At 40.2% G+C, this 17756-nt stretch overlaps 1 protein-coding gene across 8 annotated transcripts in view; it reads left to right on the plus strand.

Annotated features, from left to right (window-relative positions):
* The window catches only part of LOC118402064 (catenin delta-2-like), a 146230-nt gene that overhangs the window by 24442 nt on the left and 104032 nt on the right, over positions 1 to 17756 (plus strand). For 7 of the 8 annotated variants that reach the window (XM_052476918.1, XM_052476917.1, XM_035799928.2 and 4 more), the window contains one exon: positions 14734 to 14846. In XM_052476918.1, the coding sequence (XP_052332878.1) occupies positions 14734 to 14846 (113 nt within the window). Of the gene's footprint in view, positions 1 to 7818; positions 8053 to 14733; positions 14847 to 17756 lie in introns of those variants that run through there. The other variant, XM_052476924.1, reaches the window with a different exon arrangement.

Consider the following 17756-nt stretch of genomic DNA (forward strand, 5'->3'; position numbering starts at 1 on the left):
CTCCACTTTTCAACCTCATTTTCGTTATCTCCAGCATCATACCAGTTTTTATATAATGTGAAAAATGAGCACTTCCATGACCTGTCGTTAAAAAGATATGAAGAAAAGTCCTAAAAAATGCTTCTCTGTAACATCACAGGGTAGGATTAAAGTATGAAAAACAGTGATTTTAAAGATTCTGCAACAAGGGTATTTGCTTGCTCCTCTCGCCACCCTAAGTCTCATAGTGATGAAAATCACTGTTGTTAAAATGTTTTAACTTTTTATGATGTCATCCGCAATAACTTTTTAACTATACATATATTTTCGACAAAACTTAGAATGGTGCCGTCTTCACATATGTAGACACTGGTATTGAGATAATGACATTTAGGTTGAAAAGTGGTGGAACTGCGACTGCCAGTCAGATGACTTTTTTTCATCATCAGATCCTCTTCAGTGCCTGAAATCCTTTTGAGCCCTTCTGTGTTGCTCTCTGAGGAGGAAGTAAACGTGTCAGTGTTCTGCAGGGTGCAGTGAGGTATAGAGACATAAGTAATTGGTGCCATTTGTATTCTGTGAGTGTGTGGTGCAGAGGACAGTAAACACTGACTCTGATTAGCGGGTGAGACTATAGGGAGACTAGACTTTGTGTCGGCCCGTTTTAATATTATGCTATTCCTTTGAAATGTAGCTATCTTCGTGGCCAATGTAAGACATTTAAGCATGTTAACCCTCTCAAGGCTGCATTCCTAGCCGCATCCTCAGAGCATGTGCAGACCAGCTGGCTGGAGTGTTTACAGGTATATTCAATATCTCCCTATCCCAGTCTGCTGTCCCCACTTGCTTCAGATGTCCACCATTGTTCCTGTACCCAAGAGAGCAAAAGTAACTGAACTAAATGACTATCGCCCTGTAGCACTCACTTCTGTCATCATGAAGAATTTTGAGAGGCTAGTTAAGGATCATATCATCTCCTTACCTGACACCCTAGACATCAATAGATCCACAGACGATGCAATCGGCCATTGCACTGAGCAGTGCCTTATCCCATCTGGATAAGAAGAATACCAATGTCAGAATGCTGATCATTGACTATAACTCAGCCTTTAACACCATAGTACCCTCCAAGCTCATCATTAAGCTCAGGGCCCTGGATCTGAACCCCTCCATGTGCAACTAGGTCCTGGACTTCCTCATGGGCCGCCCCCAGGTGGTGAAGGTAGGAAACAACACCTCTACTTCGCTGATCCTCAACACAGGGGCCCCACAAAGGTGCAAAGGTCCTCAGCCACCTCCTGTACTCCCTGTTCACTCATGACTGTGTGGCCAAGCACACCTCCAACAGTAGTAGGCCTGATTACCAACAATAACGAGACAGCCTACAATTAGAAGGTGAGGGCCCTGGTGGACTGGTGCCAGGAAAATAACCTCTCCCTCAACGTCAACAAAATGAAGGACCTGATCGTGGACTTAAGGAAACAGCAGAGGGAGCATGCCCCTATCCACATCGACGGGACCACAATAGAGAAGGTGGAAAGTTCCTCTGTGTACACATCACTGATAATCTGAATTAATCTGATAATCTGAATTGTCCACCCACACAGACAGTGTGGTGAAGTCTTCAACCTCAGAAGGCTGAAGAAATTTGGCTTGGCCTCTAAGACCTTCAGAAACTTTTACAGATGCACAATTGAGAGCACCCTGTCGGACTGTATCATCGCCCGCAACCGAATACTGTATTCTATTCGACTGTATTTTAGTCAATGCCACTCCTATATTGCTCGTCTTTATTCCATTATTTCACTTTTAGATTTGTGTGTATTGTTGTGAATTGTTAGATACTACTGCACTGTTGGAGCTAGGAACACAAGCATTTCACTAACCTCACATTAACAGCTACACATTTTTTTATTTGATTCGATTTTATCTCTCACAAGAATATCTCTGTAATAATATAGTAACTAATAAAGTCAGTCATTCAGTAGTACGGAACATGGAGAAAGTTGGCCTGGAAAATCAATTCTGCACATTGTCATTGTATACATGCTTGCGGTGTAAAACTATGTTCAGTTGTATAAGAGTTTGTGCTCAATATAATATATTTGGCTTGTAGTTGCATTATGGAAGTATCCTACTGATATTCCTTACCACCAATAAGATATAGCCTATTTATGTTTATCACATGCAGCCATTTTAGAGTAGAACCAAGACCATGTGTGTAGATGGGAAAGGAACCATGACAATCCCCTGCATCATGACAGTGGTTACACTGACACTCCTCCTGCTTTTAAGAAAAAGGTAGAAAAGGACAAGCTGTGGAATGGTAAAGTGGGCCACCGCAACGCAGACCCATGGGGCTGCTCTGGGACATACTAATGGCCCTAACAGGAGGGTAAAAATTAAAGTGTGTGTGTGTGTGTGTGTGTGTGTGTGTGTGTGTGTGTGTGTGTGTGTATAAACAGACCTCCACAAGCTTGCATTTATTCAAGCCGGTGCACCTCAGTCACGGCTGGCTCTTAGTTTTTTTATTCTGTTGACAGCATTGGGATAGTTGTTTGAATACAAATAAAAGGCAGACGTTTTTGTTGTTGATGCTTTTCAGGGGATTTGTCTACTTCCTGTGCATTGTGGAGCAGCGAGAGGAGGGAGTTCAAGCGTGAGCAACCACACAAAACCCACTGGGGCAAGAAAAGCTCTACGAATTTTAGGAATATACAATACCGGTCAAAAGTTTTAGAATAACTACTCATTCAAGGGTTTTTCTTTATTGTAGAATAATAGTGAAGACATCAAGACACATGGATTCATGTAGTAACCAAAAAATTGTTTAACAAATCAAAAAATTATTTTATATTTCAGATTCTTCAAATAGTCACCCTTTGCCTTGATGACAGCTTTGCACACTCTTGGCATTCTCTCAACCAGCTTCACCTGGAATGCTTTTCCAACAGTCTTGAAGAGTTCCCAACTATGCTGAACACTTCTTGGCTGCTTTTCCTTCACTCTGCGGTCCGATTCATCCCAATTGGGTTGAGGTCAGGGTATTGTGGAGAGCAGGTCATGTGATGCAGCACGCGATCACTCTCCTTGCTAAACTAGCCCTTACACAGCCTGGAGGTGTATTGGGTCATTGTCCTGTTGAAAAACAAATGATAGTTCCACTAAGCCCAAACCAGATGGGATGGCGTATCGCTGCAAAATGCTGTGCTTGCCATGCTGGTTAAGTGTGCCTTGAATTGTAAATAAACCTCAGACAGTGTCACCAGCAAAGCACCCTCACTCCATCACACCTCCTCCTCCATGCTTTACGGGGGGAAATACACATACAGAGATCATCTCATCTATTCACCCACACCGCATCTCACAAAGACACGGCGGTTGGAACCAAAAATCTCCAATTTGGACTCATCAGACCAAAGGACAAATTTCCACCAGTCTAGTGTCCATTGCTCGTGTTTCGTGGCCCAAGCAAGTCTCTTCTTATTATTGGTGTCCTATAGTAGTGGCCTCTCTGCAGCAATTTGACCATGAAGGCCTGATTCAAACGGGCTCCTCTGAACAGTTGGTGTGGAGATGTGTCTGTTACTTGAACTCTGTAAAGCATTTATTTGGGCTGAAATTTCTGAGGCTGGTAACTCTAATGAACTTATCCTCTGCAGCAGAGGTAACTCTGGATCTTCCATTCATGTGGCGGTCCTCATGAGAGCCAGTTTCATCATAGAGCTTGATGGTTTTTGCGACTGCACTTGTGGAAACGTTAAAAGTTATTGAAATTTTCCGAATTGACTAACCTTCATGACTTAAAGTAATGATGGACTGTTGTTTTTATTTGCTTATTTTAGCTGTTCTTGACATAATATGGACTAGATATTTTACCAAATAGGGCTATCTTCTGTATACCCACCCTACCTTGTCACAACACAAATAACTGGCTCAAACACATTAAGAAGGAAATAAATTCCACAAATGAACTTTTAAGAAGACACACCTGCTAATTGAGAGAATGCCAAGAGTGTGCAAAGCTGTCATCAAGGCAAAGGGTGGCTTTTTGAAGAATCTCAAATCTCAAATATATTTAGATTTGTTGAACACTTTTTTGATTACTACATGATTCCATATGTGTTATTTCATAGTTTTGATGTCTTCACTATTATTCTACAATTTAGAAAATAGGACAAATAAAGAAAAACCCTTGAATGAGTAGGTGTGTCCAAACTTTTGACCGGTAGTGTATGTATTTTCATGTCTTCTTCCATTGTTAGTATTGTCAGTTTTCACGTTTCATGTTTGATGTTAGATATGTTTGTTTATCTTACAATATACTGTACCGTCAAATGTGTAACAGTGATACACATTTGAAATGCTGTGTTAATGGTCAATGGTTGCTTACTTCCACATCAGTAAATGGCAAACAGCATCAGCTTAGCCCTCCAATGGATTTACCAGGACAAATAACCACTACATTTTTCAGTCATAGGGTCGGTTGGCTTTGGACATCAACAATAAACGGGCTTGAGGAGTGTGTTGGTGGAAAAGGTTTATCGGCATTGGGTTGAGGTGAAATTTCAAATTTAACTTCCCGGTCTTTAAATTACTGTAACCTTGGGGTGGTTCTAGTACTGTATGGTGTGACTTTGTTTTCGGTCCCCAAGGATATTAAGATGAACTATGTTTCACCATGCTTGGTTATTATTGAGCCTCATTTAGATCTGCCAGTGACCATAGTTTGAAGTAGTGCTGTAAATGCCAACGTGTGATGCCTCATTTTGTCCTCTCACATTGGAAGCTCTAAAATCAGGATTCAAATCAGCAGCAGGCAACAGGGTGAGCAGATGAAACCAGCCGGAGCCATTAGTAGCTTACACGTGAGGGCAAGATGGGAATGCAAATCAGTGTCATCTTATTCAGAGCGCTGGCATATCAAACATCTAGCAATCATTTCTACAGCAACGTGAGGAATGCATTTAGCTAGAATATTCAGACGTGTTATTTAGTTTGGGGAGAGAATGCTAATCTTTTTTTTTGATCGTGGTCACCTCTTTAGACTTAATGAATGTTTAAACAAATGGGTTTTGCTGAAGTGATGTCATTTCAGCAGCCTGAAATAATTAATGGGAATTATTAAGTCTTGTGAAATAGTCACTCTATAATTTGTACCATTCTAGAATATGGGCTGCTTTGCTGATAGAGGACAGGAGACTATTATAATGAATAGGACGTTTTCAAATAAACTTATAGAGACTGAATAGTGTGTGTGTGGGAAAAAAAGGGTCACTTAATTTGAAAATCTAATGTTGTTACTCTATATTCTTATTATATCATCAGTAAATTACATTGAGTAGTTTCTTCATCAATCCCCTCCCCCAACTTTGTCCATATCATAATTATGTGCATAATAGCATTCAGAGTATCAATCAAATTCAGAATATTACAGTGCTGCTCTTTACCAGTCTTGTCGAACAAAAGGTTCAATATGGAGACTGTCACTCATGACTTAACTGTGAGTGAATGTCGAGCCCAGATACTGAAGATGTATATGAGGATCATGCAGGACAGGGCCAATATTAGGAATAACACATCTTATAATTTATTGTTCATCATGAAATAAACTGAAGTTGATGATTGGTGTCATGGCTGGCCTAGCTACATTAAATCAGGGTGATAAATTCTCGATCCCTCAGTTATAGTCAATTGTGTTCATTGTTGAGTTATACAATACATTCATCAATTAGGCTATTTGTTAGTGTTGGTCCTTGTGTCTCATTTGTAATATTACAAAGCCGAATTGTTTGCCCACATTAACTCAACCAATTAACAATACATCTGACACAATCATGTCTGATACTGTGTGAACAGGGCTTATAATTCCATAGTACTGTATTGTTATAAGAAGGGATTTCAAAATGGATCCAATATTTATTCAGTAAGAGAGGTTTTTGGGGAATAAGGCAGGGATTTGGAGTTCTCATTTCTTTACAATTAATTTGTTTCAGACTGCTAAGTGTTGGCATATAGGACATGTTTTTTTGTCAGTTGACTCAAGGGGGAAAAACTTGGAAAATTGGCTTTGCATCTGGCTTGAATGAGAGAATCAGACAACCATGGCAGAGAGGTAGAAGTGCAGTTTGAGTGGCTTAGAGGCATACAGTTGCTCTAACAAATCTGAATGAGGCATTAGACAGATCAATCTGAAATCCAGCTTTGTGTTACTCAGCTGAGGAGTGGGAAGACAGTCAGCAGTAGTGGTGAGTTCTCAGTCAACCCAGGAAAAGCTTTGAAATGTTGTCTCAACGGGAGTATTTAAGCCAAGGATTTTAAAGCCCATAGGTTCTCTACTCAAGTTCAGCCAATACTATTATCCTAGGCTTAATAGGCTACCCTGTATCTCAATGTTTAATGTTTTGAGTTAGTTCAATGTTATTTGGTAGGACACCCCTAGCTTCATATGAATGTGGTGTACTTTGTGTAGGCCTGTACTGAAAGTTTTTTATACTTTTTTATCTTCTCCAGCCAACATTCCCTGCACAGTCTTATTCTGTTACAGGGTGTTCCTTGTCTTTGTTTTTTTTACTGATTTAAGTTCACCTCTTGGTTTTTAGGAATCAGATGAAACCCCCAAAAGAATGTGTGAGGCATACCCAGGATGACATTTTGTAATCAAATTGTCTCCTCTGAAGAAGTTAAATGTCAGTCTCGGTACCACAGGGCACAATTAGGCATGTCCACTCGAGGACCACAGCTTCTATAGTTTCCTGAAGCTGCAGAATTCCATCTTCTTTCCCCTAGTCATTTATTCTACCAACTAATAAGTTTAATGGTGTTTTCAGGGATGTACTGTTTGCAAGCTATTGGGCATACACCCCCCTCCCCTCCCCCATTTGAATTCAGGGTATTCTACACTGTTCCACAGTTTGTGTACGGAATTATCCTGCTAACCAATTTAGCTATGTCTTTCAGTTCCAGCAGACATATGTCTGGTGTCTTGTTAAGCTTTGGGTATTCAAATTCTGAACATGTTTTTGAATTGGTATACTGGCCCAATGACGATTTGAATAAAGAGATGGTTTGGGAGGAGATAGCTTTGTTTATTCACTCCAGAGGCCCTCTCAGCTGCCCTCAGCTCTATCAGTTTTCATTTGATCAAAATTACTTTTCATTCAATAATTTTCTCAATCATACCCAAATGTATATTTTCTCAGGCCTATTGTTACAGTTGTTAGTGACAGTTGCAAGTTGAGATGCATTATTTTAGGGGTACCAGTATTTTTACTGGTAACGTAGCTTAGTTACTGCCCGAGTCATTTACGCATGTATAGACTGACTACCTCATTATCTTATGACTGTCTTTCTTGGGTCCCCTGAAATACTTCCTTCACTACAATGCATCATACAGAATATAAATGTACAGAGTTTATGGTGTGACAGGAAGTAAATAGTGACTTCCCAAGCCTCTGTGGCCCTTTCTTCTTCTCTCCTGTCTTTTTTACAGAGCTATATTTAAAGAGTGACTGTATCGTGTATTACCTAAGTTCTCAGCGAGGCACAGCAGTCACTGTGTATCCCTGGAGAGCACAATGCAAAACTATGGCCAGAAGAGAGGGAGAGGAGACATTTCTGTTGGCTCAACCCCACAATACTTACACTCACAATCCTTCCAGTCTTTGTAGCTTTTCCTTCCCCCCACTCCATTGCTCCCCCCACAACCTCCACCCAGCTATCCCCTCTCTGCTTTTTCAGTGGGGGGTGCAGATGGTGTTAAGGAGAGGAGCAGTCAAAAGAGTGATTGGAAAGCGGCAGGATTTGGCAGGCAGACTGGTGGGAGGGTCCTTTTGTGATGCAATGTTGCATAAGTAATGCCAAAGGGGTTCTAAATTATCTGTTGCCATGGAGACCTTTGTGCCTAGCTGAACTCCTATTCTTTACTGCTTGGAGGCAGTCACTACTGGGCTTGCAGGTTTCTAATGACGGTTTCTCAATAAGGACAGATGAACTTCTAGACATGTTGTGGATGGGGCAAAAAGTGGATTTCTGTGCATTTGTCACTTTCTCTGAAATATGGTCCATGTGAAGGTATGTCTTTGTTAACTTTCATTCTGATACTCTGTCAGTGGTAACAGGTGTTTTCTTGTTATGCTACATTTGGAGGGAATATTGTGGGTCAGTGGTTTTGTTTGCAGCTCTGATTGAATTCCGTCAGGTAGCTAGTTTGCTCTCGCATAAGCTAAAACAAGCACGTCAACTTTGTTGGTTCTTTGTTCTTCTATCCCAAAATACTGCATCTTCTCAGAACAAAGTTTATTTGTGCTGAAAAATATATAAAGTTGAGTTATTTATAAGTTATGCAAAATATGTATATTGGAAGATCTAGATAACTAAGACAGACAATATCAACAGTTGCTTGCATGTACAAAGTTATGTAAATGCAACTATTATACCAAGGGAAGTACATTTGAATACAAGTCTACTGACTCATGTACTGTGATAGTATACAAGTAGCTCAAAGTCTGTTTAATAACAGTTGTATATGGATCTTTCTTCATCGAGTTTAATTGGATATTTCTGTGGACCTCGATCCTCTGGGCTCTTGCCCAAAATAAAGGTGATACATTTTGTAGCAGTCTTTAGTTTAACTGCTCCAGGGAGAGTGTTTGACCTTGTGGGCACTGGACTAATTTCAGCCTTGTCACAGAAAAAGTGGACAGTTTGTATTGACTGGAGTTGCCTGAGGCTCATTGCTCGGATGGGATATTCTCAGTAATTATTCTTAAGAGGTGCTTGGGGATTTTGTTCTCTTAGCCCAGGCATGTTTGTCACTTAATTTCATACAACACGGTATATTTATTCTAACAGTTACTGATTTGGGGTATGGTTGGGCAAGTGTAGTTTCTTAATCATTAGCTCTTTACTTAAAACGTGCTTTACTTAATTAATCATTATTTAAAATGTGCATTAATAGGCATACTGTAAATTGAACTTTGGTGTAAATCTAAAAATTGCATCAACACAAGCTACTAGTATTCATTTCCAACTGTGACTGTATATGATTTAGTTTACATTTTTGGTAGCACTTCATAATAACCCCACAACAAAGCATTTATAATGTATTAGTAAATATTGAATGAATCATTAATCCATTCATAAGATGTTTAATATAGGTCCTTATAAACCATTTACTAATAATTGCTTAATTCTTTTTCTGTGGCCTTGTCTAGTGTGGGCAATTTATACTTTATAAATGTTTTGTGACCAGTGTAATTTCTCACAAAAAGATGGAAATGCCATTGGCAGACATTCCAGCAATACTTAATGCTCCTTAAGGTCTCAAAATAGCCTAGAACATATCAATGGTTAAATAACAAGCACACAACGCATGATGTTAAAGGAAATCCATTGAGTGTACAAAATATTAGGAACACCGTTGAGGCATAGACACAAGGTGTTGAAAGTGTTCCACAGGGATGCTGTCCCATGTTGACTCCAATGCTTCCTACAGTTGTGTCAAGTTGGCCGGATGTCCTTTGGGTGGTGGACCATTGTTGATACACAAAGGAAACTGTTGAGCATGAAAAACCCAGCAGCATTGCAGTTCTTGACACACTCAAACCAGTGTGCCTCGCACCTACTACCATATCCTGTTCAAAGGTACTTAAATATTTTGTCTTGCCCATTCACCCTCTGAATGGTACACATACACAATCCATATCTTGAGGCTTAAAATTATTTTACCTGTCTCCTCCTCTTCATCTACACTGATTGAAGTGGATTTAACAGGTGACATCAATAAGGGATCATAGCTCTCACCTGGATTATCAAGATGGCGCCAAAGGGTAGGGCTGCCATCTTATCGGCTTTTAACCAACCATGCTATTTTGTTTGTTTTTTCCCGATGTTCGTAACATGTTCTGCTACCATCTCTTATGACCGAAAATAGTTTCTGGACATCAGAACCGGGGATTACTCACCTCAGATTGGATGAGGAGTTCTTCTTCAATGAGTCGGACGCGAGGGATATACTATGGACACCCGACCAGGCCCAAATCCCCGTGATTCGCCGGAAAAGGAAACAGATTTCGCGGAAAGAGATCAGGATGCCTTGTGAGGATCAGGCAACAAGTGGCTAATCTATAAATTCCATTCTGCTAGCTAACTTTCAATCGCTGGAAAATAAATGGGACGAACTGAAAGCAAGTATATCCTACCAACGGGACATTAAAAACTGTAATATCTTATGTTTCACTGAGTCGTGGCTGAACGACAACATTAAGAACATACAGCTGGCGGGTTATACATCGGCAGGACAGAACAGCAGCCTCTGTTAAGACACGGGGCGGGGGCCTAACACGGGGCGGGGGCCTAACACGGGGCGGGGGCCTATGCATATTTATAAACAAAAGCTGGTGCACGATATCTAAGCAAGTCTCAGAGTTTTGCTCGCCTGAGGATGAGTATCTCATGATAAGCTGTAGACCACACTATCTATCTAGAGAGTTTATCTGTATTTTTCGTAGCTGTCAACATACCACAACAGACTGAGGCTGGCACTAAAACCTGCACTCAATGAGCTTTAGTCCCGCCATAAGTAACCAGGAAAACGAGGCGGCGCTCCTAGTGGCCGGGGACTTTAATGCAGGGAAACTTAAATCAGTTTTACCCAATTTCTATCAGCATGTTAAATGTGCAACCAGAGGGTTAACAATTCTAGACCACCTTTACTCCACACACAGAGACACGTACAAAGCTCTCCCTTGACCTCCATTTGGCAAATCTCACCATTACTCTATCCTCCTGATTCCTACTTACAAGCAAACCTAAAAGCAGGAATCACCAGTGACTCTGTCTATAAAAAAAGTGGTCAGATGAAGAAGATGCTAAGCTAAGGTCATCACTAAGCTAAAGACCCTGGGACTAAACACCTCCCTCTGCAACTGGCTCCTGGACTTCCTGACGGTCCGCCACCAGGTGTTAAGGGTAGGTAACTACACATCCACCACGCTGATCCTCAACACGGGGGCCCCTCGGGGGTGCGTGCTTAGTCCCATCCTGTGCTCCCTGTTCACTTATGGCTGCACAGCCAGGCATGACTCCAACACCATCATTAAGTTTGATGATAACACAACAGTGGTAGGCCTGATCACCGACAAAGATGAGACAGCCTACAGGGAGGAGGTCAGAGACCTGACCAAGTAGTGCAAGGACAACAAACTCTCCCTCAACATGATCAAGACAAAGGAGATGATTGTGGACTACAGGAAAAGGAGGACTGAGCACGCCCCAATTCCCATCGACGGGGCTGTAGTGGAGCAGGTTGAGAGCTTCAAGTTCCTTGGTGTCCACATCACCAACAAACTAACATGGTCCAAGCACACCAAGACAGTCGTGAAGAGGGCACGACAAAACCTATTCCCCCTCAGGATACTGAAAAGATTTGGCATGGGTCCTCAGATCATAAAAAAGTTTTATAGCTGCACCATCGAGAGCATCCTGACGGGTTGCATCACTGCCTGGTATGGCAACTGCTCGGCCTCCGACCGCAAGGCACTACAGAGGGTAGTGCGTACGGCCCAGTACATCACCGGGGCCAAGCTTCTTGCCGTCCAGGACCTCTATACCAAGCGGTGTCAGAGAAAGGCCCTAAAAATTGTCAAGGACTCCAGCCACCCTAGTCATAGACTGTTCTCTCTGCCACCGCAGGGCACGCGGTACTGAAAGTGGTACCGGAGCACCAAGTCTGGGCCTAGAAGCTTTTAAACTGCTTCACCTCTCATGCCATAAGACTCCTGAACAACTAATCAAATGGCTAACTAATCCCAGACTATTTGCATTGCCCCCACGCTGCTGCTACTCTCTGTCATTATCTATGCCACTTTAATAATCATTTAATAATAATAACTACCTACATGTACATAATTACCTCAATTATCTCGACACCGGTGCCCCCCGCACATTGACACATTGACTCTGTACCGGTACCGAGCCCCGCTATTGTTATTTACTGTTGCTCTTTAATTATTTGTTATTCTTAAGTGTTACTTTTTTTAGGGATTTTCTTAAAACTGCATTGTTGGTTAAGGGCTTGTAAGTAAGCATTCACTGTAAGGTTTACACCTGTTGTATTTGGTGCATGTGATTGATTTTGATTCATCTGGTCAGTCTATGTCATGGAAATAGCAGGTGTTCCTAATGTTTTGTGCACTCATTGTATATCACATTTTATTACGAATTTTCAACCTTGCAATTGCGTATAACCTTTATGTATAACCTTTAAATGTTTCCTATGCTTCAGTCTTTTAAGTGCAGACTATTTTCACACATGGTTTGTTTGGCGTCACCTTAACTGGGGTAGTAACTCTTTAAAAATAATGGGATGTATTCAGATATGTGTTTCCTTACCTCGTAGGCAGTGGTCTTTGGCTGTTTTCTTTTGCGAGGGTGGAGACTTTGCAAACCGGAACTCCCAATTTCTAACATGTATGGCCCAGAACTTAATCACGCAGCTGACCAAATTACGCAAGATTTTAATTCTAGGTTAACCAAGATTAGACTGCTCTAAGGAGTGACTGCAATCCACACTTTGGTTTTTGTAGATAAGTCACTGCCAAGAAATGCTTATGTTAGCATTTTCTGACTAAATTTTTTGACTCAGCGTAGAGAGTGTCTGAAGTTACACATCACACTATTACAACAGTGTGACTGTTTTTGTCAATGTGTTTTCCCCTCTATTGTGTGCTTATTGTTTAACCATTGATATGTTCTCGGTCATTTTGAGGCATCAGGTACTGCTGCAATGTCTACCAATGGCATGTCCATCTTTTTGTGAGAAATTACACCTGTCACTCAAAACATTTATACATTATATATAGCCCACACTTTAGATGAGGCCAAGCAAAAAGACTTTAGCTAATGATTAATAAATGGTTTTATGGATGATCTTATGAATCATTATGAAATACTTTAAAAGTTGTTTATAAATGTATGAATAACTAGGTTACTAACATTTACAGATGTTGGATTAATGATTAATGATGAATAAAGTATTTACTAAGCCATTATAAATGCTTTATTACGTGAAGTTGTTATAAAGTGCTACCCAAGTTTCAAAGTTTATTCGCCACGTGCACAGAATACAATAGGTGTAAAACAATTACAGTGAAATTCTTATCTTGAGAGCTCTTTCCAACAATTACATTTTAATTTTATTTTACCTTTATTTAACTAGGCAAGTCAGTTAAGAACAAATTCTTATTTTCAATGACGGCCTAGGAACAGTGGGTTCAGGGGCAGAATGACAGATTTTTACCTTGTCAACTCGGTGATTCGATCTTGCAAACTTTCCCTTATTAGTCAAATGCTCTAACCACTAGGCTACAATGCGGTGATAATAATAATATACATAATAATAGAACATTGAATAAAAAGTACAAAAGAACTAAGATGTGAGTTAGAAACATGAGAATTCATGTATATAAAGGTTAGTGCCAGTACCTTATTCAATGTGCAGAGGTACTGATGTGGTTGAGGTGGATTTATACATATAATGTGATTGGTAGTAGGATATATATGTTAACAGGGCTGAAAAGTGACTGGTAGTAGGAATATATAAATATTTAGAGTAATGTATTAATGGTAATGTACATGTAAACAGGAGTAATAGTGACCAGTAGAGGATAAATAGATAAATACTAATGGTAATGGCAATCAATAATCAATGGACAGCAGTTTAATGGAGTAATACATCTAATCAATAATCAAATTAGCAACAGCGTAGGTTGTGTTTGAGTGGGTAGGGACCTGTGGATGGACATAGAGTCAGTGTGGATAGTCAGTGGGAGAGGGAGAGCACTAGGGTTTAGCCATTTAACAGTTTTATTGCCAGGGGATAGAAGCTGTTGAGGAGTCTGTTGGTCTGAGCCTTGACGCACCGGTACCGCCTGCTGGACAGGAGCATGGAGAACAGTCCATGTCTCAGGTGGCTACAGTCTTTGGCAATTTTTCGGGCCTTTCTCAGACACCACCTGACATATACAGATGTAGGATCTTAATTGTATCACCTTTTTGTTGCTGAGAATTTTCCTGCAAACTTGTGGTGTATTTGAGTTTTAAAAAGGCTTCTAAAGTTTATAATTTCCACTTTGAAATGCCAGACTTCATTTGCCCTAACAAAATGTTTATTAACCCCTACAAAATGTCCATGAATTATAATCCATATAATAATTCACATTTCCTGTTGTAGCGAACTAGCTCAAATTAAGATCCTACATCTGTACGTCCTGGATGGCTTGGAGCTTACCCCCATTGGCACCACCGTCTGTAGGGCAACAACCAGTCAGGATGCCCTCAAGGGTGCAGCTGTATATTTCCTCCTCCCCACTGTTTCCCGTAGTCTACAATCAGCTCCTTGGTCTTGCTGCTGTTGTGTGAGAGGTTGTTGTCCTGGCACTACACTGCTAGTTCTTTGACCTCCTCACCACCGTTGTGTTGTCAGCAAACTTGATGATGGAGTTTGAGTCGTGCGTTGCCAGACAGTTGTGGGTAAATGGGGTGTACAGGAGGGGGCTAAGCACACACCCCTGAGGGACACCAGTGTTGAGGGTGAGCGTGGTTAGGCTACAATAACTGGATGTTTTGAAGCATTTGAATTGTCACAATCCTCATAAGAACAATTTGAGAAAGATTCATGAATACAGTAAGCTAGATCCTTTTTGGCACAAAATAGATAGGCTTACTGACAATAACTTTTTCATTTCTTTACAGGAGCTGCAATTTGAGCGACTGACTCGAGAACTGGAAGCCGAGCGGCAGATTGTTGCCACCCAACTGGAGCGATGCAAGCTAGGATCTGAGACAGGCAGCATGAGTAGCATCAGGTGTGTTTAGTAGAGTGGCACCACATGCTCGCTCTCGCTCTCACTTCTTTTCTTTCTTTCTTTCTTTCTTTCTTTCTTTCTTTCTTTCTTTCTTTCTTTCTTTCTTTCTTTCCTCTGTGATGCAAGCCTGCCCTCCCTATCCTCTCCCCTACCTGTTTTCATCAAGTGTGTTCAGTGGATTGGCTCTACCTCAAATAGGGGGTGCTTATATTTGTCATGTTTCACATTTATTATTTGCATATCCCAACTTCCCCTGAGACACCCTCGGAGAAGAGGGTCACGGCTAGGGATCAGCCATTATTGACGGCGACCCTGGAGCAATTAGGATTTAGTGTCTTGCTCAAGGGCAGATGGACATATTTTTCACCTTGTCTGCTCTGCGATTCAAACTAGCAACCTTTTGGTTACTGGCCCAGTGCTCAAACCGCTCGTCTTCCTGCCGCTCCTAGACCTGTCTGTTGCATTAGCTGTGCTCAGTTAGCTGAAAACTATTTTGTAGCTTTTCCATCAGAGACAGACAGTACTTCGAACAATATGGTGGTCAGCATTGATGTTGCTGAAAACCTGGGTAGAGATATGAAATTAACAGCCAGGTTTTGTGTTTTTTATTTTATTTCACCTTTATTTAACCAGGTAGGCCAGTTGAGAACAAGTTCTCATTTAAAACTGCGACCTGGCTAAGATAAAGCAAAGCAGTGCAACAAAAACAACAACACAGTTACACATAAACAAATGTACAGTCAATAACACAATAGAAAAATGTATGTACAGTGTGTGCAAATGTAGAAGAGTAGGGAGGTAAGGCAATAAATAGGCCATAGAGGTGAAATAATTACAATTTAACATTAACACTGGAGTGATAGATGTGCAGGTGATGATGTGGAGGAAGATGATGATGTGCAAGTGTTGCCAGACTCCAGTGAGAAAAATGCTGTTCACTTTGGAGAAAAGAAAACATATTCAAGTGGTTTTACCCCTTCCCCACCAATATCACATCTTTCCAATCTCAGAACAATAAAGACACCACTGGGCGAAAAGCGTCAATATCAGGCGATATTTTTATCTTTATATATCTGACATTTTACATCCTCCAGCGATATTTTTATCTTTATATATCTGACATTTTATTAGATATAAGATGCGTACACATCCTTTGAATATTTTAACAGTGTGTCAGTTTAAGCTACAAGGCACGAAAAGTCATTACCTGCAAACATCTTCATATTTAATGATATTTAATATTCATCCCCAAATCAAAAATGTACATCTCTGCTATTTCTGTGTAAAAAATACAGCATAGCAAATCCAGAGCTCCAATTACTACACGTTTCCTGTAAAGATGCAAACGTAGATCAATCTTTGCTAAAAACGTATTTTGTTTATTTAACAGAAAATAAAAGTTGCACACCCTCAATACCCCTGCCTGCTTTGTGTGTTATGGATGATAGATGCGATGGGTGCAGAATGGGTTGTCAGCGGTGGCGGTCCTTCGCAGTCCAGACCCGACATGGTGGTAGTGTTGGTCTGTGATCCACTCCATACTGTCAATGCATAAATCATTAATCATTAAAGAAAATATTGTAATTCTGCATAAGCATACAACAAGGTAGAAACTCTACCTGCTTCATTCATGATGAGAAAATTAGCTAGCTAGCTAAGTTGCTAGCTAAGTTAGTTAGCTAGCTATCTTATATTAACCAGTAATACAATAAGCCTAAATATTTTTTTTATGTTTAGCTAGTGTCTGAAAGAATTATATGGATTTAATATATGTCAAATTATTGAGTATGTCCTCAAAACTAAAATAAGCATCCTATATTGTCCTTATTTAGCATATCAAAAATCAAGATCCTGATATGGGCCTCAGTCAAGATCAAATGCATTGTATATGCTGAGAACATACACTATGTAGGCCTACTGTCAGTATTTGTCATCATATAGAGAAAATAAGATGTTCACATAGGCCCATCTCAGGATATCTAACGAGTCGATATCCAGCCATACCATGTATGATATACTTAGGGAATCCAAAAATGATTTGTGCATGAAAGAAAAATATGGATTCCATCTTTTGTCAAATTATTGAGCGTGTGCTGAAAACTCAGAAATGCATCAGAAATTGTCCTTTTTTTCAGTATATCAAAAAGCATATTAAGATCCCGATATGGACCTGAGCCAAGAGAAACCTATCTGGAATCAATATAGCTTAATATCTTGAATGCGTTGAAAAAAACACATTTGCAATGTATACAGTTAGTATTTGTCAACACGATGAGAGGAAATATGATGTCACATATCTCAGGATATTGAATGAGTCCATATCCGGCCATAGGAAATGTCCATGTGTGATATTTGGAGTAATCCCAATATCATATATGTCTAAAAGACACATCTGGATTCTGAATTTGGCAGTATATGGTGCATTCCACAAACCTCAAAATATGCATTGGAAATGGTCTGTATTCTCTAGAATATCAAAAACGTGTAATGTAAAGATATCACCTGATATAGCTGATCCTGATTTCCAGTTAACCAATCTTAAGCATTAAACCAAGGGTGTTAAACTCATTTTGCCCCTCGCCTTCAACGAGGTCTGGAGGGCCTCACTGAAAATTGGTTATATTTCCTCGCAGTCAAAATTTCTATCCATCGGTTTTTTTTTTATGCTCCCTGACTGTCTAGCTATATTTTTTGTGATTATAAGTGAGCTGGACACAATCAAGAAACTGTATAAATGTAGGTCCATTATCATTTCTACACCGTTTTGATTAGGTTTTAGTTATTTTTGATTAAATTGAGTTTGTTTTCCCCCTCAAAATCCCTAAGCTTTCATTTGAGTGATTATTAGCGAGTTGGACATAGTCAAGAAACTGTCTCTCCATTGAATCGTTTTTAATAGAATCGGTAGTG

The sequence above is a fragment of the Oncorhynchus keta genome, chromosome 23, assembly GCF_023373465.1.
Source record: "Oncorhynchus keta strain PuntledgeMale-10-30-2019 chromosome 23, Oket_V2, whole genome shotgun sequence".
NCBI lineage: Eukaryota > Metazoa > Chordata > Actinopteri > Salmoniformes > Salmonidae > Oncorhynchus > Oncorhynchus keta.